Below are 26664 nucleotides of genomic sequence, written 5' to 3' on the forward strand. Positions count from 1 at the left end.
TGGCATTTTTAATTTAAAAATTTTGTTCTCTGCAGCCGATGCTATTTGTCACCTACATAAAAGACACTGTTCTTCATCCTTCTTAACACAATTCCAACTTTATTCATCATTTGGGTAGATAATGTGCTTCAGGGACCCTCCAACCTACCCCAAAACATTAATATTTATTAATCTTAATCAATCATAGTGATTCTGTTTCTTTGTCAAGGGCTTCTTTAGGAATATGATATAACTATGGACAAAAATAAAAAAGGTAAATTCTGAGTGCATCATGGAGTATTTAACTCATAAAAAGGGAAGGGGCACCTGGATGGCTTAGTTGGTTAAGCATCTGTCTTCAGCTCAGGTCATGTCCCAGGGTCCTGGAATTGAACCCCATGTTGGGCTCCCTGCTCAGCGGGGAGTCTGCTTCTCCCTTTCCCTCAGCCACTCCTCCACATGTGCTCACTCTTTGTCTATCAAAAATAAACCAAAAATCTTAAAAAAAAAAAAAAAGGCAGGCACAGAAATCCATTCCTTTTCTATATGTTAACAATGTAATTGTAGAAAGAGAAATTAAGGAACTGATTCAATTTACAATAGCACCAAAACCCATAAGATACCTAGGAGTAAGCCTAACCAAAGAGGTAAAGGATCTATACTCTAGAAACTACAGAACACTTATAAAAGAAATTGAGGAAGACACTAAAAGATGGAAAACATTCCATGTTAATGGACTGGAAGAATAAACATTAAAATGTCTACACTGGGGGCGCCTAGGTGGCTCAATGAGTTAAGCCTCTGCCTTCGGCTCAGGTCATGATCTCAGGGTCCTGGGATAGAGCCCAGCATCAGGCTCTCTGCTCAGCGGGGAGCCTGCTTCCCCTCCCCCTCTGCCTGCCTCTCTGCCTACTCTCTTCCTGTCAAATAAGTAAATAAATAAAATTTAAAAAAAATGTCTACACTGCCTAGAGCAATCTACACTTTAATGCCATCTCTATTAAAATGCCATTGGCAGGGGCACCTGGGTGGCTCAGTGGGTTAAGCCTCTGCCTTCGGCTCGGTTCATGATCCCAGGGTTCTGGGATCGAGCCCCACATAGGGCTCCCTGCTCAGCGGGGAGCCTGCTTCCCCCTCCCCCTCTCTCTCTGCCTGCCTCTCTGCCTACTTGTGATCTCTCTCTGTGAAATAAAGATAAAATCTTTAAAAAAAAATGCCATTGGCATTTTTCAAAGAGCCAGAACAATCCTAAAATTTGTATGGAACCAGAAACAACCCCAAATTGCCAAAGGAACATCGAAAAAGGAAAACAAAGCTGGGAGCATCACATTGCCTGACTTCAAGCTATATTATAAAGTTGTAACCACCAAAACACCATGGTATTGGCACAAAAACAGACACATAGATAAATGGAACAGAATAGGGCCCCAGATATTGACTCTCATCTACACGGTCAACTAATCAACTAATAAATTAGGGGAAAATATCCAATGGAAAAAAGACAGTCTCTTTAATAAATGGTGCTGGGAAAATTGAACAGCTACATATACAAGAATGAAACTGGGCCATTCTCTTACACCATACACAAAGATAAACTCAAAATGGATGAAAGACATCAGTGTGAGACAGGAATTCATCAAAATCCTAGTCATCAAAATCCTAGAGGAGAGGGGCTCCTAGGTGGCTCAGTGTGATAAGCCACTGCCTTCGGCTCAGGTCATGATCTCAGGGTCCTGGGATCGAGTCCTGCATCAGGCTCTCTGCTCAGCAGGGATCCTGCTTCCCTTCCTCTCTCTCTGCCTGCCTCTCTGCCTACTTGTGATCTCTCTCTGTCAAATAAATAGATAAAATCTTTAAAAAAAAAAAACCTAGAGGAGAACATAGATAGTAACCTCTTCGACATCAGCCATAGCATCTTCTTTCAAGACACATCTCCAAAAGCAAGGGAAATAAAAACAAAAATGAACTTTTGGGACTTCATCAAGATAAAAATCTCTGCACAGCAAGGAAATAGTCAACAAAACTAAGAGGCAACCCACAGGATGGGAGAAGATATTTGCAAATTGAAGTATAGATAAAGAGCTGATGTCCAAGATCAATAAAGAACTTCTCAAACTCAACACCCCAAAACCAAATAATCCAGTCAAAAAAATAGGCAGAAGACATGAATAGACACTTCTCCAAAGAAGACATATAGCTAACAGACACATTAAAAAATGTTCAACATCAGTAGCCATCAAAAAATTTCAAATAAAACCACAATGAGAAACCACCTTACACCAGTTAGAATGGCAAAAATTAACAAAGCAGGAAACAACAAATGTTGGCAGGGATGTGGAGAAAGGGAAACCCTCTTATGCTGTTGGTGGGAATGAAAGTTGGTACAGCCATTTTGGAAAACAGTATGGGGGTTCCTCAAAAACTTTAAAAAAAGAGCTACCCTATGACCCAGCAATTACACTACTAGATATTTACCCCAAAGATATAGACATAGTGTAAAGAAGGGGCACTTGCACCCCTATGTTCACAGCAGCAATGTCCACCACAGCCAAACTGTGGAAGGAGCTGAGATGCCCTTCAACAGATGAATGGATAAAGAAGATGTAGTATATATATATGCAATGGAATATTACTCAGCCATCAGAAAGGATGAATACCCACTCTTTGCATAGACATGGATGGAACTGGAGGGGATTATGCTAAGTGAAATAAGTCAAGCAGAGATTACCATATGGCAATATGGTAATAACCAATTATCATATGGTTTCACTAATATGTGGAACATAATGAGTAGCACAAGAGATCATAGGAGAAAGAAGGGAAAACCGAAGGGAAGAGAATCGAGAGGGAGACAACCCATGAGAGACTATGGACTCTGGGAAACTGAAGATTTTAGAGGGGAGTGGGGTGGAGAGATGGGGTAGCTGGGTGATGGGTATTAAAGAGGGCATGTGTTGTGATGAGCACTGGGTGTTATATGCTGCTATTGAGTCATTGAACACTACACTGAGAACTAATGATGCACTGTATAGTGGTTAACTAAACATAATAAAAAGTGTTTTTTAATTAAAAAACTTTCTTAAAAAAGGCTGGGTGGAGACAAGACTTTCTTTTCTCTTCCAACATTTAGATAGCCTTCTGTGAAGAATATAGCCACTTTGCAAATAGGAGAGAAAAATAAGGGAATCCAACCTGGCTTCCCTGAGTCACAAAATGAGCTGTCCCTGGAATTCCCCAGACTTCACCTTAGGTGCAATAATAAACTTCCCATTGTCTATGCTGGCAATAGCCACATGTTCTCTTATTTGGAGTTGAAATAATCCTGACTAATGTACAGATCTTCCTTGACTTATAATGAGATTATGTTCTGATAAACCCATAGTAAATTAAAAACATTGTTAATCAGGAATGTGTCTAATATACCTAACCTACAGAACAGCCATAGTAGTTTAGCCTAGATAGGTATAAATGTGCTCAGAACACACTAGCCTACAACTGGGAAACATCATCTAACACAAGGACTACTTTATAATAAAGTGTGGAATTATCTCATGTAACAGATTGAACACTGTACTGAAATTACAAAACAGAATGGCTGTATGGGTAAAGAAGGTTTGCAAGTATATCAATTACTTATTCCCAAGATCATGTGGCTGATAGGGACTGGGACTCATTGCCACTTACCCAACATCAAGACAGAGTATCATACCTTATATCACTAGCCCTGAAAAAGATCAAAACTCAGAATCTGAAGTATGGTTTCTACTGAATGTATATCACTTTTACACCATCATAAAACTGAAAAATCATTAAGTTGAGCCATCAGACCTTGAGTACCACCTGTATTCATAGACAATATTAATTCTTTGAGGCTGTCTCCAAGCAAAAATAATCTTAATTGATTAAACCCAATCTGAGTCTTAAAAATGTAGCAGATACTTTCACAATTTTAGGTATACTTTATCATTATCATTACTTAAACATTCAGTTTAAGTAATGTGAAGAAAAGAGGTAACCAATTCATTTATAAGGCAGATGAAATTTAACTAATTTAAATAATAATTAAATGATGTACCTTAAGCCAGAAACAAAATGAGAACTTATCCTGCTGAAGATTAAAGTGTCTCTAAGCTTTTGTTTATCCAGGTGGTTCAAACCAGAAGACACTGGGAGGGTCATCTTGGAAAGTAGCCAGAACAAATGCCCACAAGTCTTAATGGTAATCTAGCTGCCAGTTCCTAAGATTCCTATTATGTTAGCATTTTTTAGTTCAGAAAAAACTGAACTAGTTCTTAGTAAAGTAACACAATAGGTGCTGTGGAAATGTTTATTTCTTTTCCCACTTCCTCTTTCTCTCTTTCCTTCTATCTTACAAGTATGGAGGGGAGTTGCATAGAAAGAGGAAGAAGTGAAATTATAGTTGTGGGAGTTCTTTGATAGCTCTAAAACTTACAAATATTACAAATATACAAATACAAATACAAATATACAATGCATCCAAAGTATACCACAAAATTTTCCAGTATGAGAAGCAAATTTCTAAGAATTTCAGTAGTCTCCTAGATACATTTTTGTGTTTCTCTACGGTGTCTTCAATTTAAGCCCAACCTGAAAATAACTCCTTTGACATTAGCTTTGATAATGTTCTGAAGGCATATAAATTACATGATAAAGGAAGTTAATTAATGGGAACAACATCAATGAAAATTAACATTTGTACCAAATATCAGATTTAATAAATAAAGAAAAGCTAGTTTGAATTCCCTCATGAGGAATTTCCCCATCACTTCTGAATTATCTTTTGAAATTTTAAGATGAAATTACATCTTGAAATTTCAAAAAAATAAAATAAATCTGATAAAATTGGAATGTCATTCCACTGGGAGGAGGAATCGAAAGAACCATGTTCCATAGGCTGTTGTCAAGAACAGAACATATTTAACCTGCTGATTTCAGTTAGCACAGACATCCCTGGCATTCACCCTTCCCAGAGTCCATTTCTTACTGTTGTCTTCTTAGCGTGAAATGTAAACAAATAGCAAGTTGCATAACAGTAAAAGAAAGCTAATAAAAATGAAGTTAGACTTGTATAGGAGGTGGCACAGAGAAGCAATCCTTGTTTTTGTGAGCTATTCTTCTCAAGGGTGAGATTTGATATCTCCTACCCACTTCAACTCTGCTGTTGCCTCTTATGTACTTAAAGGAACTTCAGGGCTTCTTCTCTGCAACCCACATTTCTCTTGGTCTCTTCTGAACTAAACCTTGGAGATTCCAACAATAAATGTCCAAATGCTCAGGTGTGTCACTATAAAGTCCATTTCTGTCATCTGAAAAGTAGGTCCCACCAACCGTTAGTTCCTTATGGCTATCTATTATAGTTCCATCAAGTGACTAAAACTGAGGAAGGAATAATGGAGTTTGGGAAAGTCCTTGATAAAATAGTACCCCATGGAGATTAAGAACTTAGTTTTTGAATGAGAATTACAAGTTGAAAGGTATTACAGGAATACATAGCCTGATCTAATAGGTATGGAGACAACTAGACAAAGTTAAGAGTTATTTAGATGTTTGAACCAATAGCACTTAGGGACAAGAGAAATGGAAGAGCATGAAAGTAAAGGAGAAACCTAAAATAATGCTCAGCTTTCTGACTCTAGCAAGGGGAGGCATGGTGATGCCACTTTACTCAGCTAGGGAATACTGAAAGGACCTCAGTTTTAGAGGTTAGATAATGAGTTCAGTTTAGGATGGATTGTATCTTAGATGTTTGTGAGAGGTCTCAAAGGAAGGGGTCCCATGTCCAGGGCTCAGGTCTCACTTAGAGCTGGAAACTGGAGCATCATCCATACAAACAGAATGCAACCCAGGCCACAGAAAAGACCTATAGAGAGAAAGAAAAAAGCTTAAGACCAGGAGTTTAAAGGATCTCCATGCAGTAATTACTCTGAGGAAGAGCCCACAAAATGAGACCAAAGGAGTACTCAGAAAGTGTGGAGGAAAACAGTTTCATATTACAGAAGTCAGGGAAAGAGTGTCTTATGGGAGGCTGTCAACAACCGCCAAAGTTCAGAGGCCCTACAGGATGAACGTTAAGTCCAATGGATTTAGTGACATCAGTAAGTTCAGCAAGGTGAAGTTGAATAATGTAATGGAAAACAAAATCTAGAGTGTGCTACGTTCACAAGGAGAAAGGGAATCAGAGTATAGACAACTCTCCCAAGAGATCTGATAGTAAAAGGGAGAACAGTTACAGAGCAAAAACTGAAGAGGCTTTAAGTAGTAAAAGGGTTTTATTTCCTTTTTTAAAAAAGATTTATTTATTCATTTATTTACTTGAGAGAGAGAGAGAAAGCACAAGCAGGCAGAATAGCAGGCAGAGGGAGAAGCAGTCTTCCTGCTGAGCATGGAGCCCGTTGTCGGGCTCAATCCCCGGACCCTGGGATCGTGACCTAAGCCAAAGGCCGATGCTTAAGGGACTGAGCCTCTCACATGCCCCAGGTTTTATTTCCTTCTTAAGATGGCATCAGAGGACTACATGCTAATGAGTTAGAGTCAGGGGAAAGGTTAAAACTTATAAGGAATGGAGAATAACAAAGGCATGAGATTCTAGAGGATGCAGGAGAATCTGGAATCTAGTTCTCTCTGGATGTCTGGAAACCTAAGCTGAAATCCAAGTCCATTGCCGACTTTGCACATAAATGAGCTTTCTGGGAATCCTATAGATTTTCCTCATTACTTAGATGTTCCTTAGTTTTCCCTTCTATATTTGCTTCCCATTACTGCTATAACACATTATGACAAATTTAGTGGGTTAAAACAGTACAGATTTATTTTTTTTTTTTTTTTTTTTTTTTTTTTTTTTTTTTTTTTTTTTTTTAAAGATTTTATTTATTTATTTAACAGAGAGAGATCACAAGTAGACAGAGAGGCAGGCAGAGAGAGAAAGAGAGGAGGAAGCAGGCCCCCTGCTGAGCAGAGAGCCCGATGCGGGGCTCGATCCCAGGACCCTGAGATCATGACCTGAGCCGAAGGCAGCGGCTTAATCCACTGAGCCACCCAGGCGCCCCAAAACAGTACAGATTTATTATCTCAAAGTTCTGACGACCAAAAGTCTAAAACAGGTGTCGCCACGTTAAAATCAAGGCATCAACAGACTATGTTCCTTGTTGCCACAAGGCAGCTTTAGGGTAGATTCTGTTTCTTTACTTTTCCAGCTTCTACAGGCCACATACTTTTCTTGCCTTGTGGTTCCTTTCTCCATCTTCAAAGGCAGCAGTGTAACATCTTCAGAAACCTATTCAGAGGTCTGGGGACATCTTTGGCGGCCCATTATTCCGGATAACTGTGTGGACATCATTGGGGAGGGGCAGCATTTTGCCTACCCTACCTCTCTATTTCTAAAGTACTCTGAGAAGCTTGTTTAAAATAATGGATGGAGCCAGGAGAGCATCCTCTGCTTAATGTTTTACACAATTAAAAATCTCAGTAATTAATCTGAGCAATGTCATTATCAAAAGAAGGAGTGTTCACCACTTGGACAACTGTTCTACATGATGTGAAAACTGAACTTGGACAGTACTAGGTGCAGTTGATTTTATCATTTTTAGGATTCTAGGGTGAAATACATCAACAATCTGAATAAATTCTGTATGATCCTTCAGCTGCTATTTTTAAGAAAACAGCAATAGTGACACCCGGGCAAACAGTGAGGAAGACTTTATTAAGGGCTACTGATGGCAATTAGTGTCCAGACTAACACAGTAGGAAAGAAAGGGTGACTCTATTCTACATTATGACAAGGAAAAGTGGGGATTTATAATAGGGGCTGTGTGTGCAGTTTGTTGGTGGGGTATGAGTAAGGGGGGAGGCAAGCCAGGGTGACCAGATGTCACCTGGGTAGAGGATAAGTAATTTCATCAGATCTGGACGATGATCAGATTCTAAGGGTGGGGATTCTCAAAAATTGATTGAGCAGACTTCACTCGGCAAGTGGGCACCTGGAGACAAGGTTGAAAGATGAGTTCAGAGGAGCCTAAGTAAAGTTTGGTTAGGAAAAGAGTCTTTGTTACAGTAGTATTTATTTTTGCAATTTATTATATCTTCTGCATATATTTCTTATCTTTATCCAAGAAGCACTGAGTCTAGACCTAGCAGTGAATCCAGGAGGCTGGTAAAATTCCATGATACCATCACTAAGCTAAGCAAAAGGAAGAAGTTGAGGGATAGGATAAGACTTAAGGAAGAGAAGAACCCATATGTGGTGAGATATAGCTGCCATGTCACTCCAAATGACCACATCCAAGTGTCCTGTTGTCAGGAACATTTAATAGCACTGTCAAGTCAACTCAACCAAAATGACTTGCACTCTTCTCCACAAAACCCATTCTTCTGCCCTGTTGATACAAGCAAATCCCTAATCCACAAAGATGAGGAATTATTTATCTTACCTTTCTCCATTAAAAAGAAAATTTTCATCGCCCCTGTCAAAGAATAACACTGCCAATACTGTTCTTACTACAGCATTATATAAATTCTCAAAGCCATGAAACATCAGAAATTGTAACAAATAACTGAAAATTAATGCAAACAACCAAATTGGTATTCTTCATTCTATAGACTTGGCCTCATATAACCCCTGTGAATCAAGAAGAAAAGCAGGAGAGTTGTACACTCTAGTACAACATGCAGTCCAAATAATATAAAATTATCTTTATTTTTATTTCTCCAATTGCCTTTGAGTTCATACTTATTCCACTGCCAATAAGCATAGAAATAGTCCTTCATCTACTATCTCTTATTTTTCTTCTTTTCTCAGTCTCCTATGTATCTCCCTCCTATGAATTTCCTTTTCCCCTACCAGAGTCCATTTTCACCTTTCGGCCTCTGACCAGGCATCAGTCATTGTGCTTGAACCACTCTTCTCTTCAATGCAACCAGATTTATAGGAGGGGACTTCAGGTCCTGCTCACTGGAAAATGTAGAAGAGATTCCAATGAAAAACATTTCTTCCCCTTAGATTGATTTCCTTTAGTCATAACTCATGTGCATTGTGATGCTAACAGTGTTTGTGTTGTTTCCCAATCTTGCTGACGAACTCTTTCTGTAGAACAATTTGGTAAGATCTAAGACCCTGAAGAGGGTAGGAAGACACCCGTCCCTGAAAGGGAGCAGGACTAAGTTAACCCACATTGTTCTACCCTCACCTGGTAAAGAGAGAAGGTGGAATGCAGCACTGCACTAGGCCCCCACCTAGTGTCTGGCCACTGGTTGCTTTCCCCTCTCTCCCATCATGGACCAGCCTATATTCATTTTGTGGCACCATCTTTGAGATGTCCTCATTTGCTCTTCCACACAAATCTCTCCCACCTCCCAAGCTAGTATCAAGGTATTCACACATCTTTCTAATATAATATCCTTATCAGTCTTTTGGGGACAGATCAATTGGCTTCAGGAAGCTCCAGAAAGAAAATCCTGGATTCAGATCTGCTGAAGGGAATTCACTTGCTCCCTGTGTGATGGTGGCAGCTTTGGAAGCCGGGGAATCACTGTGCTTGCCCTCAAGGCATCATCTCTCTTTTTAGAGACACCTCTTTTCCTTTCCAGACTAGCTTGTGAGGAAATGGATCCATCTACCAACTGAGAAACAGAAACAGAAGCAAAAACAAACCTTCAAACTCATAATTTTCTTGGGATTCTGGAGATGATTCTTGGTCTAACTTGCCAAGTTAGACCTGGCAAGTTCTTGCGGAGATTTAAGCTAATTGTGGAGGGAGGGAGGAGAAGACCATGGATACACTCAGTCAGTGGTAATATTCACAGGCAGAGCCATGTCAGGTAACAAGGGAGAGGCACTGAGAGTATAATAGATGTGATTTCTTGTCGGCTATGCATACTGCAGCCTTGTCAAGAAGGGGCATGCCTGGAAGATTTCTGGCCTACCTTTTAGGATTTAGCCAGAAATTTAGCTCCCCATGCTTATTACAGGTCAGCAGAAATTCATCTGCCAAAACTTGGCCAATCATCAGAAGCACTTAGGGCACTCTGTAAAACTATAAATTCCCAGACACCCTCCTAGATTCACTCAAGCAGACTTTTAGCAGTGAGACTTTGGATTCTCCATACTGATGAAACTCCCCAAGTGCCAGTGTGAAGAACCATTTTTATAGCTCATAGAATCTAAGTCACAGATCTGGAAGAGAGTTATTCTAACTTTTCCATTTTCATTTAACAAAAACTTAACTTCACAAGTGTTAAGTACAATGTTCTACAATCATGACAGTTTATTTTATGGGATGTGAGGGTGTGGAGATGCAGTAGTGAAAAGCTTTCTGTGAATAAAATATGTGCCTGGGGAGGAAATCTGGGAACTATGCACCAATGGAAACCTTTAGACTGGTGCATTGCTACCGTGGTTTTGGATCATATATGCACTTAACTTTCATCCATTTAGTCACTTAACAAATGACTTAAGACACGTGCCAGGCATTGCTTTAGATAGAGAAGACATAGTAGTGAACAAAACAGTCAAGTATTTCTGCCCTCAAGAAGCTTTCATTCTAGTGGGGTAGAAAGAAACTACCAAGAAGACAAAAATGAATAGTCAGACATAACATTTTAGAAAAAAAAAAAAGCAGGGAACAAGAATCTGACTTGTCCAGGAGTGGGGACTGCATTGAAATTATAGGCAAGACATCTGGGGAGACTTCGCTGGGTGAAGGTGACTTTGGAGAAGAGAGACCCGAGGACCTGAGGGAATAGCCATGTATGCATCCAAGCTGCAATTATCCAGGCAGAAGAAGTAGCAAATGTAAAGGCCCTGAGGCAGAAACATGCCTAGCCTGTTAGGAACAAGGAAAGAAAGAATACATGTGTTCGTGAGGTAAAGGGGGGCCAGATCACATAGTATGTTAGAAGCTGAGTTTTTAGTCTACATGTGATGAAAAATCATCAGAAGATTTTAGACAAAAGACTGTCAAGACCAACATAAAGTTGAATGAGACCTCTTTGTACAGAGCTGAAACCAAACTGAAAGGGCAGGTCACAGAAGCAATAGGACCAGACATGAAGCTATTGCAATCCTTCAACTACAGTACCTGTGCTGGGCAAGAGAGAACTAACTATTTCAATAAACACAAAACATGGGCATCATGTGCATTTATGCCTCTAAGTCAACAAAGGAAGAAGGGTAGGGATTTGCAGTTCCCTCAACCCATTTACTTCTTCAACATGTCTCCCAGTGAGAGCATCCTACAGCCACAAGAACAATGCTAACAGCTGGAGGTGAGTGTTCTTCATCCTACCTGGTCCTCAAACACTGTACAAGTCCTCAAAGCATCCACATCAGCCAGACCCCTCATGCTGGTTCTGGGGACTGGCATGGGCCCAACATCTGCAGGAGGCCCCAAAACTTGAAGCAACAAATGCTTCCTACATACTCTCTCTCAGTCCTTGTTTTTCCTGAGTGTTTTCTTCATTAAGTGCTCTATAAGCTCTTTGCTCACTCTCCAGAGCACTTCCCATGTCATCAGCCCTGTATCCCTGCCATCGTAGTTTTAAACGAAGTATTTTGTTCCTTCCAAAGCATTTACTAAAACACATGTGTTCAGGATCTAAGGTGTGGGGCTCTTGGACTGCAGCTGGTGAAAATATATATTTGCTCCAGTCCACCACTGCATCTTAGGTTTTTCTGCTAATATAAAATCCTATCGAAACAGTGGTCATCACTAAGATGTGGGAAGTTTTTGAATACACATTGAAAATTTATAAGCATCTATCAAATGACATTTCAGTTCTTTTAACTGACCAAACTTATTTGCCAATTAAATCTATTCTTCTTTAAAAATATGTATTTATTGGAGAGGGAGAGAGAGCACAGGGGAATGGGGGACAGAGAGAGAGGGAGAGAGAGAATCACCAAGCAGATTTCCTGCTGAGCTTGGAGCCCAAGGTGACACTCCATCCTAGGACCCCAGGATTATGACCTGAGCTGAAACCAGGAGCCAGATGCCCAACCAACTAAGCCACATAGGTGCCCCAATTAACTCTGTTTTTTTTCAGTGTTGTTCTCATTTCCAAATCAACAAACACGTGCCAACTTCAAATGTATTCTAAGCATTCACAGCATTAACAGAAAGTAACTAAAAACTCCTTGAACTTGGCCGTTTGTCACTAGAGACCCTGGTCTCCGTATTAATAAAAACACTGAAGGGAGCAAACAGAGAAAACTTCAAGTAGTAAGACTAATCTTTCTTTTTTTTTTTTTAAGATTTTATTTACTTATTTATTTGTCAGAGAGAGAACACAAGCAGGCAGAGCGGCAGGCAGAGGCAGAGAGAGAGAAGCAGGCTCCCCGCTGAGCAAGGAGCCTGATGTGGGACTCAATCCCAGGACCCTGGGATTATGACCCAAGCTGAAGGCAGCAGCTCAACCAACTGAGGCCCCCAGGCGTCCCCTAATCTGACTTTCAAGAAGTAAAATACTTGTGCTATAGGAACCCCCAAAATAAGCAAATCATTTATTGCAGAAAAGTACTCTCCTTGGAGGGTAACTGTGAAAGTCTAGAGAAGGACAGAAAACTAGGAAGGTTATTGTTGAAGTTTTGTTTATTGTTCAAGTAGTGAGAGAGTGCTATTTACAAGGATGAGCCAATTTTCAAGTCCAAGTATGGCAGTAGATGAAACTGGACTCCCTTGTGGTTACTGAGAAATATATACAGCTTCCAAAACCACATGAAGGTGAGTCAGAGTGATGGGCATTTGTACAGAGGAGGAAGCTGACATAGTCTTTTAGGCCAAACAGTAATCCTGGGTGGCTCTGATGAAATAAGGTATTTAATCACCTCACCGGGAAGAGTCTTTCTTATTGAGTAAACACTTGGCAGTCTTGGTCATTAGCTTGAAAAGCAGAGAGAAAAGTAAACACTGATGAGGTGGTACGCAGCACAGATGTTTGTTTAGGCTAAACCCTGAATGTCCTTTGGGGCCCAACTCAACGCCGCCTCTCTCCTGCCCAAGCATGGAACTGTGAATGTGGGAGCCAAGTGCGCATCTCATTTGTTCTCTACATGCAGGGTCCCAGTGACTAATTACTAATGAATTAATTTTTTAAATGACTGTGGAGACCTGCCTGGGGAGATGTGTGCTTCCCATCATGAAAGGCATGGGAAGCAGAAACTAGATCACTGGTTCTTAGCATTTCTGTGTTCATTCAACATTTTTACATTGGTGGCATGAGTGAAGGGATCCAAAGGGGAAACACCCATTTTTAGAAACAAGTGTTTAGAAAATCTAAAAAAGGCCTCCCAGACATTCACTGGGTCACCCTTCAGCAATGTATCACTGTGGACATGAAACTACTAACTTCCCGGATGCACAAAGCAATGTTTCCATGTGATTTAGGTCTTTGAACCTATATTACACCATATGTCCTTTCTCTGATTAGCAGAGAAAGGACTGCTCTCCTTCAGTCTGCCCATCACAGCTTTCTAACCACCGGGTATCTCTCTAGCAATGTGAAGACACAAGAACGATAAAAGGCAAATTTTACTCATTGATTACTACTGGCAGTTGACCTATGAAGGGCAGGAGAGACACTCATGCCTGAGAGCCACTTAAAAAAGCATCAGTTAGGGATGTTGCAGATGGAATTCCCTAATTACTAGGGATGTTCAGGTGTAATGTGCAGGTCAGATCAGATGGTCCCAAATACCAATTCTAAGCCGAGTCTAAGTCTCTAAGCTACTCAAACTATAATGACCTCTGCTATTATCTCTTTAGTTACTGGTATTTTTGATGTAACTCACATACAGCACTTTGCTAAGAGCATAAAGGGTTTAATGCTATTAAGAATGAGAAGCTGGAAATGGTCTAAGGCAAATGGCACAATTTTTTCTGGGCCTTTTGTCTTTCAAGGCTACATCAAAAAGTGAGCCCAGCCTGCCCCAGCTGTGAGTAAAAGAATGCCCCTGTTGTCTGTCTTCTTTCTAAACCTTTTTAACCTTGCACAACTGCCACCTCCCATTTCCTTGTCACCATGACCCTAAGCCATCATTCTCATTCTTGCTTCACGCCTATTTTAAATTGAAGCAGAAGGAGGGGAAATCATGAAAAACAGCATGTACTTGTAAAAACCTCTGCAATGGTAGCAATCGGGTTGTCATACCCTGACTATGGCTAATCAGGTTTTCTCCTTCCCTGTGACAGGAGAATTTCTCTTGTCTCTGTGTCTCCTGGAGCCCCTGGGAATGGGGCTAACCATTCCTGAGATTATCTGGTCAGATGACAGAATCCTCCATGCTTCAGGCAGATGTGACCTTGGCAAGACTATATGAGCTGCTAATGAAAATCTAGGAAGGACCACCAGTGTTTCAGATGTGGGGATGAGTAGAGCTGTCAGGAGCTTCCAGGTAAGGGAGCCTTGACTCCAGAAGAATGGGGCACAGCGGATCAGGCAGAGATTAGTGGTGGAGTCTGGACAAATCACTGGGGTGGCCTTGGGCTATTTCCACTACAGATAGGATAGGAGTCCCTATTATGGAGTTCCCCACTTCATTGAAGAATTTAAAATGTTTCTGTGATTTGTAATGTGCTTAGAAACAGAATAAAAATATTTTCATTGTATGTGTGAAGAGGTCATTGGGCTGTAAAATATAGCTGTATGAGAAATTTCCTTCTTGGCATATGTACTTCTTTTTTTCCTTTTTTCTCCCCAGTTTTATTGAGATTATAATTGTCCTAAAACCTGGTGCAAGTTTAAAGTGCACCATGTATTCACGAGATGCATGTGTATTTTGCAAAACAATCCCACCACAAAGTTAGCTAAGAATACCATCCCATCACAGAATTACCATTTCTATTTTGTGGAGCAAACATTTAAGATCTATTCTCCCAGCAACTTACAAATTTGCAGTACAGTATTTTTAATTATCATCATTATGTTACACATTACTCAGAATTTGTAACTAGAAATTTGTACACTTTGACCAATACCTCTCCAATTCTTCGCTCCCTAACCCCCATCTCTTAGTAAATACCACTCCACTCTTTTTCGATCAGGTCAGGTTTTAAGTACCTTATGCTTGGTAAAATATGTCAGACAGAGAAAGACAAATATTATAAGGTATCACTTAAGCGGGGAATCTAAAAAAGCTGGTATGTAGATGCACTTTAACTTATCAGCATTTCCATTTAATACATGAAAACAATACAGTGAGAATCAAGGCCCTTGTGCTAACTCTCCTTTTCCAATTGTCTTTTACTTGTGCTATTGTCTGAATTGTGTCCTCAACGAAATACATTGAATCCCTAACCCCAGTGCAACAGCATTTGGAGATGGTGCCTTTGGGAGTGATTAAGTTTCAGTGAGGTCATAAGGGTAGGGTCATGAGATGAGTGACCTTAGAAGAAAACATCGGAGAGCTTGTGGTCTCTCTCTGTGCCACGGGAGGACCCAGTGGGAAGGTTGCTCTCCGCAAACCAGGCGGAGTTCTCACCAGAACCCATCTATGCTTGCACCTGGATCTCAAACTATCAGCCTCTGGAACTGTGAGAAAATAAATCTCTGTTGTTCAAGCTCCCCTGGCAACGGTTTGGTTTTGTGTTATGGCGGCCTGAACTAACCAATACACCCAGTCTCTCTTTCCCTCATTCTCTCTCTACCTTCTCTCTCGATTACTCTCTCTGGGAGGGCACTCTACAGATGTAGACCTAGTAACAGCAATTCCTAGGTAATGACCTCCTGCTGCATTTTTACCCCTTTATCACTAGAATCAGATGAACAAAGTATTCTACCTACACTGCATTCTTTTAAAAAACAAACACTTTTGACCAGTTTGCCTTCTGTAATGGCACTAAGCACCTTTTTTTAGTTGTGTAAATTGGTAGGAATAACTCCCCCTGAAAAAAAAAGAGGAGAAATTGGAGAAAGAAAAGACGGAAGAAGGGGTCAAGGAGAAAGAGGACAAGCCGGCACAACAAGGAGGGAGGCTTCCGAGGCCCTTCTCCATCCCGGAGCTTCACGAAGGCCCTGCCTTCCCTATCCTGCCCACTGTTCCTTTCCTTTCTATCTTCTCACTGCCTCTTGTTGCCACTTTCTGTCTTTTCTCTCTGCTCCCATGGAAACGTACTTCAACCTACAAGAACCCATTCTCCCAAGCCCAGATTTCCATACCTCCACCTTTGGAAGTAACAGAAAAATGAACTGTGTGCTAAAGGTGGAGAGTCAACAATCCTCCCTCCCAAATAACAGCCATACATGTTAGCTAGAGACACCTACGAGGAACCCATCTTCCTGGATTTCAGAAAGTGCTTATCCAAAAGGAAACTCGAGCCCAGGACCAGCCATCAGAAAAGTGAGAGCCACCAATGCAGGCCACATAAAAAATTTTCCATTTTCTAGGAGCCACATTTTTAAAACAAGAAAAACAAATGAGTGAATACTGTCCTAAAATGTATCTTATATTACACAACAGATCCAAAATATTGTTTTCACACATAGCCAATTTTGAAAATCTAATGAGATAGTTCACATTTCTTTCACACTAAGCCTTCAAAATCAAATGTGTATTTCATATTCACAGTACATCTCATTTCAGACAACAAACTACATGCTCCTTTGAGATATGGAGATTTTTTTCATAGCTTGCAAAGAAAGGCGGGCAAACGACCATCTCCTTCAGTATTAGTGTTAAAATTTCCCATCTTCAGAACAAAAAACCTCCCCCCCCCAGATTCTCAAAATTTTAGACATCACTAAGCACAATTGCTAAGAGCAGAGAACATCCTGATCTTCCTTCTCATCACTTCTGGGAGGCCCAAAGCATCCTGGCCACTGTGCACGCCAGTGTTCAAGCTTTCATCCCAGGATCCCCTGGGGGAAATTAGAAAACAAACAAACAAAAATGAGTTTTATTTGCTGAGAAGTGGGTGATTCCCTGCCTGCATGGGCTATCACAGCAAAGCTGCCCCATCTTCACACAATATTAACAGGCATCTGTCTCCTGGACCTGCAGTTAGATTTCCCTAGGGTGCAGCTGTAGGGTTTGTGTTCACTGAGGACTGAGTAAATGTTGGACCTTTAACCACAGTAATCGGCTGTCAATACCATTCATTCATACGCTATTAGCTCCATTATTCCTACAATGACACCCAAGCAATTGACAACCCTTACTTAAAACTAATGTCTGCACTTTATGTAACATAGAGACATGATTTTTAATGGTGAAAATACCAGGATGAGAGTGGTAAAGCAGGGTGATCCTACTAAACCCCAGTAGGATGAGGTTTGCTTTTAGCAGCTACAGTTTTTGATGGTCTACTGGGACTTCTTTTTTTTTTTTTTTTTTTTTCCGGTTTCCCTACTGCCAGCCACCAAAATTTTATCTCCTTATTGGAGCCTCCCTCTCCCTCTCTCCTCAGGCTTTTATCCTTATCTGAAGGGTCAGAAGTTATAAAGGATAAGCTTTTACCTCTAGGAGATACTGGTAATTTTTATTGAGATGCTGAAAGTTTCAGACCTCAAAAAAAGAATCTCAATGGCACATACTGGATCACCTCAAATTACACCCTGCCAATTGTAAAGCTGACTTGGGTTAAGGAACTAGTCTTTCCTCATCACATCCTCCAGAAGGGGCAATAACAACTTTTTTTTGTTTTCCGAGTTGAGTGAAAAATTCAATTTTAAAGTATATCTCTACTCGATAGTCACTTTTGTGAAAGATTCTTAGGCAAAAGGATACTGTGAAATTTGGGATGGCTGTTGTTTATAGATTGGATTTTCAAGGCGTGCTCATTCCCATGGTTAATTAAAAGTTCAATGAGTACCAAAAAGAGTTGGCAAAAACTGATACTCCTCCCTCTCTGGAGGCTTCCAAGTTCTTTTTTCATGAGCACCCAGAAACTTTCCCCTCACCGGATCCAGATTCCATTCTCTGTCTATCTGACCAGATGACGCAACATCTGTGTTCCCTTTTAAGAACGTGAGAAATAAAGCTTTTTCATCTTCCCTCTCTTTGAGTTCTGGGAAATCCAATTAAAACTGCTCAGACTTTCTTTTTCTTCTTTGCCCTAGAAGACAATGCTCGGGAAGAGTCCTGTGGTGGTCTCCCGCCTGTGGAAGAAAGTGATCGAAAAATTAACCTGATTATGGAGTTGTCGACACAGGTTTCCCTTCAGACTGAGAAGATCACCCAGCTGGAAGATGTTTTAGAGGAAAAGGAAAGGAAAATTCAGCAGCTGGAAGCTGAGCGGGGATCCCAGCCCTTCCAAGAGGTTGAGGACACTCCAGAAGGTTTACAAGAAGCCCCAATTTTCTTTAATAATAGGGTCACCCCCGTGGTCTCTGATGAAGATATGTAAGCATTCCTAGTAAGAAAATAATAAATGTTTATTAAGTGTCACCAGCATAAAGTCCAGAACCCAGCTAGTCTCCCCAGTAGCAAACTCAAGTTCAAGATGATGGGTTTGAATAGATCCCATAGCTTTTGTATTGGAAGGAAACAAAACAAAGGGGATTCTTCAGGAGTAATTCCTGAATACTTCCCCTTCAGACATCAGCCATCAGGTAACCTATACACTTGCAGAATACTATTTTTTAGATATCCCAGATAACCACGGGACAAAGAAAAACATACAGCTAGACTGATGGTCAAAGAACATAGTGTCATTGTCTTATCAGAGGTTTGTCTTATCACATTGCAAGGTGGCACCATACCTGTATCCATAAGCAGCTCACCTGTGGACAGAAAACTGTCATAGAAGGCAAGCTTCAAACTGGGGGAAATGGGGGTACTGAAGAGTAGAATCATTGCCAGCAGAGTGAACAGCCATGAGGTCTGTTTTTTCATATCCTCTAGACTATATTTCTTTATGGCATGTCTCTTATTAGCACTTAGCGAGCGGAAAAGTGAAATAAAATTAAAGCAATAAAAATAAATAAAGAATGGGTGAATCAGCACTGTGGTCCTTTGGGAAAAGTGTCCTGGGACAACATCTCCTTGGGAAAACAGACAACACTGATTTTTCCTGTTGGACCCAAACTCGGACCAAAACAAAATATACTCTTCTGTTATTGTTGTATCAAGGAGGTGCGGACAGCACAAAATTATGTCGGGAAAAATAAAGGATGGGCAAAGGGAAGCTACCCTGTAATTAATGGGCTAGAAGGAATTGTATCCCATTCCTCTTTCCCGTATCCCCTTCAAGTAAACTATTTCCCACACAAAGGGAGCAGTTAGGCACTAACTTTGGGAAAGACTTTGGGACTTAATTCTTATTGGGCTAGTACAGAATGACTCAGACAAACAGCTCTAGCTCTCCCATAAGTCTGACTACATCACTACTTCTTGATTTAATTAGACCAGTTCAACAAATACTCCCTGAAACTCTTCTGTCTATCAGAGACAACAATAGAAGTCAGAAATATCACAGCAAACATGAGAATCACCACTACTTTTATAATGCAAGAATTCATAGACACTAATGAATCTCTTCAAATGGAAGGGAGATAAGAAATGGAAGAGAGAATTTAACAGAGTAAACCTGATTAATGCTCCTTAACAAAGGCTCTCAAATTTACTGAGCATGATTAAACAGCAAGAATTCAAATTTCTGGTCTTTGGTTTTAGGCCCCATGAACATGCATTTTAACACAGGTGGTATTCCTGCGGAATGTTATTTCAGTTCCTACAATTCAAGATACGTTGGTTTAGGGCAGAGTTCAAGCAGAGCTGTCACACTTTCATTCCCAGAAAAAAGACTATTCCCAAAAGGAAAATTGCTTCTTGCAAACCAGTGGGAAGTGTCTTCTACAAAATGCAACTTGTACATAATCTGGTTATGGATCCTGACTATCTATAAAACAAAGATTCCAAATCTGACTTAAAAAAAGGCGGTGGGAGCGATTGAATTTCTGGCTCCTAATAGCTTTACAACACTGACTCAGGTGTTCATTCCAAAACAAAACACACAGATTCTGCCAGTAAGTACTGTTTCATACAAAGCTAGAATCTTCCTATATTTGTATATAATCTCAGAGTTTCACATGTAATGTCAGCAAGTATGTACAGGTACAGTCCATGATCCGAAATGAAACCAATTTACAACTCCCTGATCATGAACACACACCTACACCAGAAAGTGACTCAAGGTACTTTTCCGTGGTTCCAAAAAGAACCTCTTCCATGGAGTGTGCTTCAGCCCTTATAGAATCCACTTCAGAAATCCATTCTCTCTGGTCTCTTCTCCTTCTCACCTCCTCAAACCCTTTGATGTCCTGGGTCTTTCTATTTCTCTAGGCCCGACTAGGTCACTCTGTTCCAACCTTGAAGTTTTGCCCATTGTTTCAAACAACATGGCTCTCATTGTGTATTTCTGTGAGAAAGCTTTAAATCTCTATTTCTGAAGAGTAGACTATCTCCAAGACAAAGGACTATCTCCACAATTTTGAGCTGTTATGATTATCAATTTTCCAGCTCTTTATTTTACCAGAGATTGTCTTAATCCCAAGGGATATGGGGTGGGGTGGGAAGTAAGAAAGATGGAAAGTGGAGAAGGAGAGAACAGAAAATCCCATCATATCCCAGATAGGGGGATGTTAACTTCTAGGTCAATTTCCCCTTCCAAATGCCCTGGTGAGCCCTTAGAAGGAAACCAGACTGACAATGGAGATAAAATAACAGGCAGGGCTAGAAATGAAGTTAATAATTGAGCCTGTCACCTCTAAATATCCAAGATGAGCCAGTGAAGAAGCCAACATCAAGGCTCTCATTACCTGGCAAAACCATCCTTACAAGAAGGTCTTCTGGGTTACTAGACTCAGGTCCAGGTGATCTCCAAATCAGAAGTGGGAAGAAGGTTCCATCTAAAGATGAAAAGACTAATCTCTGGTAGTGAATCTTAGTAAGAAGCATTCTTTAAATATCCAGGTTTTATGGGGTGGGATGGGGATAGTTGGGGGAGGAGGAGTGGTAGTGGGAAGAGGTGTTGCTGTCCTCTGAGGCTTTTCTAAATGGAAAATTCACATTCCCAGCTGGAGATTTACACCACTGTATACCCCCAAAGTTCATTTCCATTTTCGGCTCTTCCTCTAAAGGAGTGAATAGTAATCTTCAGTTGTGCTCAAAACCTGGTTCAAATGCAGTCAAATGCTCTACCATTGAGCTATACCCCCAACCCCTGGTTCAAATGAACTAAAAATCAGATTATGCTCCACAATGTAGCAAAGTCTATTTTCTTATAAGCCAGGTTGCTGAAGCAACCTAATAATCTTTCAAATATCTGGTGTAAATATTACAAGACAATTAGCAAACTGAGGACCCTACTTCTTAACGAAAATTTAGCAAATCTTCAGGTAACATCTGGTTGACAACCAGAAATTCAGAAAATTAAAACACTTAACAAGTAAGTCAAGAAGCTCCCTAATATTCCTAACATTCACAGAAATATATGTATAGTTTCAATCCTTTTTTCTCACAAGTCATTAAGTTTTCTCAGCAAGAAAGTTTAATTGAATGTGTAATATCTAATTTAAATAAATGCTGAATTTAACAATTTAGTTTTATTATTATGTTGGTGTTCTTTTACATACTTTCATGGCAAGCTGAAATCACAGCAAATGACTTGTTAAAGACTATCAGGAAGCCATGTCTTTGGAGAAACCAGCTCAGAAATGTGAAGGGGGTGCCCTAGGATTCCTTGAAGTTCAGCAAAAGCAAAGAAACTATGATGTTTTCTGCCTAAATGCATTTCAGGGAAAGAATGAATTGAATCAAATTTTAATTATCTCCTACACTCCTCCCTGCTTATCCCCAAATCCAATCATTCCCTTCCACATTACACTGAAGTAAAATATTTTGGGTTTAATGCAACAAATGGAGAAGTGTTGATGAATGTTGCAGGCCTAAGCCAAAATAATATTTATTTAGCAATTATCAAGTAGAGGGACTGCAGAGACAACACTATTCCAAAAGATGAAAGAAAACATTTTTAAAAGACTTGATTAATCAAATGCCTGAGATTCAAAAAGTCTGACTCCAGTAATTTAAAAAAAAAAAAAAATTAGAGAAAAAAAAAAGAAAAAAGGAAATTGTAAAGAGTAAATCAGTATGATAATTTTCCCCTGCTCTTACAACAACTTTTATTAAGATTTCCCAGACACAAGAGAGCTTTTTTGCTAAACAGAGGAGAATCAAGTTCATGTAGGAAATAACCTTTTTTAAATAAAATTACTAGTACAACGGGACAAAGTTCACAGTAAAAGACAGGGCCATGAGATTTCCCATACCTAATGAAATGAGAACTTTTATGGAAAAACAAAACAAAACCAAAAACAGTTCATATTCCCGGCTTCAAAGAAATTGAGTATCTGGAATCAGATACTCAATACATTCTCAATAACACAAACCTGTGGTAAGGTGACATTTAACTGTCTGACCACATCCAACTATAAGATTTACATTTACTTATTTACTTTTGTTTAACAAAGGAGGACCCTTAGTACTCAAATCCAAAAATACCCAAATTTTTGTTCCTGGGTGGGAAAATCCCATGACATATTATCTAATAACTCCTGAATTCATTTTCCCAAATGTCACAAATAAGTCCCACCAAGAGTTTATTATCTGATATCACCTTTTTCACAGGATGACAGCACAGACAAAGAATGATAGGAGAATAGGAGAGAAAGAATTATCCCAGCACTAGCTCTTTGTCACATGGGGTCTAAACAACAGTAAGTTCTAGTTAAAAGAAAAAAATGTTGGTAATATAATCACAGGTCTTATAATAAAAGTTGTGCCTTCTTGCCTAGCTGCTAATTAAATTAAATTGGTATGAAAAAAACCACAAATAATGGAAGCCCTTGATGGGGGCCTGCATTTACGAGCCATCAGTTATGTATATAGGCACACAGCTAACATTTTCAGTGCAATTTATAGTTAACCAAAGTATTTTCAAATTGATGATTTTACTTAATCCTCATCAGGTATGTTTTTATCAAATATCTAATCCCAAAGTTGACAACTAGGAAATGTTAGAACCAAGACTTGTGACCCCCAGGACTGTATAACTTTTGCAACACTCACTGTCTCTGTGTGGTTACAGAAACAAAGACATTCAACTAACCAATTTATTGGGTTTAGCCAGAATAGTGTTTTGGGGTCTGTTTGCTTATTATGTTTTTTGCTTTTTATTTTTATTTATTTTTTTAAAGATTGTATTTATTTATTTGTCAGAGAGAGAGAGAGTGAGAACACAAGCAGGGGGAGTGGCAGGCTATAGGGAGAAGCAGGCTCCCTGCTGAGCAAGGAGCTGGGAGCTGCATCATCCTAGGTACCAGAGATCATGACCTGAGCCAAAGGCAGGCACTTAACCAACTGAGCCACCCAGGTTCCCCACGTTTCTTGCTTTTTAAATTGATTTTTAAATAAATGTTTTTAAGAGTCTGGGGCAGCAACAGTACAATTCTCTCTAGACCTCACCATTTTCAATTGTCTTATACCTTAAGGCTCCTTAAGACATTTATCTTATCTGGCTGGCCCTGTACATAAATGGGTTTAGAATTCCTGCTGGAAATATTCACAGATAATTTTGATGTGTTGTGGTTGTCACAAAAAAATTCTACCACCTTGATCTTTTGATTTAGAATGTAATGGATACACTCAAAGTTAGTATATTACAGCCTACATTCAATGTTCATGCATATTCTCATAAGCGTAACAGAGACAACACAACTAAGACCTAAAGAAAGTAACTAATCAAGAATCCTCATCAGGTCAAGACAGCTTCTGAATTTTTCTGTTTTGATGTGCTGTGTAGAAGACGGGAATTCTGATAGCAAAAAGTCATCTTATCCACATCATCAACACAAGTAAGCAAGGAAAGGATGATACCAGAACTGGCATTTTCTAAAGGAAGGAATCCCACACATAGTCCACTTTTCAAGACAACAAAACTCTCCCTTCAAGTCAGTGGCATGGATTCTATGCTACACAGGTGGAGAAACAAAGACAATCAGTTACGGGCATCTGCAAAGATTATCCATTGTAGCTCTATTTGCTTGATCTTAAATGCAGGCATTGGGTCTCCTCAGTGCATAGAGCATATTACGCAATAATGCCTTAAATTTATAAAGCAAAGTAAAAAATTATGCCTCTATTTATCCTGATGATCCTGTGAGTTACAGCTTTCTCATTTGCATATGGGGAAACTGAGCCCTAGACATTAGAGCTATAATCTCAGAGTCCACAACAGGAGTCCACAAACTATAGCCAGAGGCCAAATCCTGTTTCAGCATAGCCAGTGAGCCCAGAAGAGTTCTTCTATTTTTCAACAACCGAACAACAACAACAAAAATCAAAGAATAACTAATGGAACAAAAATTATATGATATTCAAATTTTGCTGTCCATAAATTTAGTTTTACTGGAAAACAATCATGTTCATTCATTTAGGTGTTATCTGGGCTCTGTTCTTGCTATAATGGCAGAATTGAGTAGTTGTGACAGAGACCTATGACCAGCAAGCCTAAATAGCTGAGCCTCTATGACAAAAGTTAAGTGAACTACTCAAAGTCATAGAGCTAGTAAGTTTCAGAACTGGGCTTGAGTCTGATGTTCTTACTCCAGGTTAGAGTACTCCTTGGGATCAGGGAACTAACACTTCTCGACACAGATCTGTTCTCAACTTGGCATCCTAAAAATATATATCATCCAGGGCTCCTCAAATTCCTCTAGACTATGACTGAAAAAATAGGCTCATATGTCTTTTGTCATCGAAAAAGCATTTGAATGCTTTTTCAAATTATTAATACATTTTTCTCCATGTATTGATCTGTTTTATTCCCACAATAGAAAGGTGGCTTGCTCTGTGTGATTGTGCCTAAGACCCAGAAGCTCTGTGTAAAAGGAACAGAGTATAAGGAGAAGCTGACCATGAGATAACTTCCTTTCTAGATTTTTCTTTTCAAAGTCTAAGCTCACTGAAGAGAGAAGAGATGAAAAAGTGCCTCTGACAGGAACATGGGAGTCAGGGAAGGATTCCTACCACTACTGAAAGGACAACAAGAGAGGCATGTGTGTCTCACCAGCAGCTGGAGCCTGTCCCTGCTCTCTGACATTACTTCAGGGATGTAGCACAATCTCAGAAGGATAAGCTATATGGAATACCAGGCAGATTGGATTCTGGAGGCCCAGGACATTAGGCCCCATGAAGAGCCCCATACCCACATGCACCTTGGATGTAAGCAAGCGGAAGACCTGAGGAGACCAAGCTGACTGGAAAGACAGGGAACTCAGCATCATCAGGTGACAAAGAAAGATCTCAGAATCAAGAATTCTGGCATAAAGCCAGGGAAATGGAAGACTCGGTATTACTGAGGGTGAACTTCCTGCCTCCCTCATGAGATAAGGGCTTACAGTCAATACTCAGTTAATTTATAGAAAATAAAGAAAAGGAATTAGTGTGGACATGAGTTTCCAGATTGAGATTCACATAAGCCAAGCTATTAAGTGTCCACATTAAAAATGCAATGCACAAAGTCTCCATACCTCTATCCAGAAATTCTTACCGGGTCCAGCATCCCATTGAGTTCCTCTCCCCTAAAGATTTATGAAGATTCCACTGTTGGTGACTCAACACCTCATCCCAGCATCCTCACTCTGATTGTCTATAGCTTCAGAGAATGATTATCACCTCCTGCCACATTATGACAGCCTTCCTACCCCCTTTCCCCCATGCTTCTACTGTGGTACTGGGATGGGCTCAGGCCACAAACAGAAGCATCTCCCTCAATTCCCCAAAACACAGACACCTCAGACTGTGATATTTAACAAAACTTTATTAAATGCTTGGGAACACCCAAAATATGGTGTAAAATACCACACAGTTATTTCAACTGACTCATAGGCCTGAACTTAAGATCTCAAGCTCTTTCTTTGTTCTTTCCATGTGGCAAACATCAGCTTACCTACCACTGCTGGCATTTCACTGCAGACGCTCTGTTCCTTTCTCAGAGAGAGGAGCAGGTCAACAGTTCACCCAACCGAAGCTGTTCACTTTGAATCCCAGGATGATTAATGATAACAATATTTTTCTGGAGATAACTCCAACCCACCTACAAGTTGTGGTCTGACTTCATGGACTCTAAGCATATGTCCTAGAACCCAAGTTATTCATACTTAAATAACACTCTCTGTGGGATACTGACACTCTTACAGATATCTATACTTAGGAGGAAATATTCTCAATACATCCCTCAATATATTGAGGAAATATTCTCAATATATTCCAGAATACTTACTCACTTTCTCTCTCTCCCTCTCTCATTCTCTCCCTCTCTATATATACTCAATATAATACAGAATAAGTTTCTTAGCTTGCACATCTATATTCATATATATGTTGACTTTACCCTAAAAAAGAGAAGTGGGTATTTGCTTTATATTCTGGCAATTAAATAACTATTTTTGTGAGTCTTCTAATACAAAGGAAGGCTTCTCCAAAGATGATTTAAAACTATAACTCTAGAAATAGAGCTGCTGATAACATATATGGCAATTTTTATAGAAAACAAAGTCTCTTTCTCTGTCCTATCATCCTCTCCAATTTCGAAGACTATATAGAGCACTATAAATTTAAGTCAAAACCTCCTCAATACACTGTCACTTTTGGTAAAATTTCCCATTTGGGGGGGA

General features: G+C 39.8%; 1 protein-coding gene across 1 annotated transcript in view; it reads left to right on the top strand.

The window, feature by feature from the left end:
* CCDC192 (coiled-coil domain containing 192) overlaps positions 1–18874 on the top strand; it is a 153126-nt gene extending 134252 nt beyond the window's left edge. The window contains exon 5 of the mRNA XM_059416339.1: positions 18046–18874. Coding sequence (XP_059272322.1) covers positions 18046–18332 — 287 coding nt within the window. The 3' untranslated portion in view covers positions 18333–18874. The remainder of the gene's footprint in view (positions 1–18045) is intronic.
* Positions 18875–26664: the final 7790 nt, after the last annotated feature.

The sequence above is a fragment of the Mustela nigripes genome, chromosome 12 (assembly GCF_022355385.1).
Source record: "Mustela nigripes isolate SB6536 chromosome 12, MUSNIG.SB6536, whole genome shotgun sequence".
NCBI classification, from domain to species: domain Eukaryota; kingdom Metazoa; phylum Chordata; class Mammalia; order Carnivora; family Mustelidae; genus Mustela; species Mustela nigripes.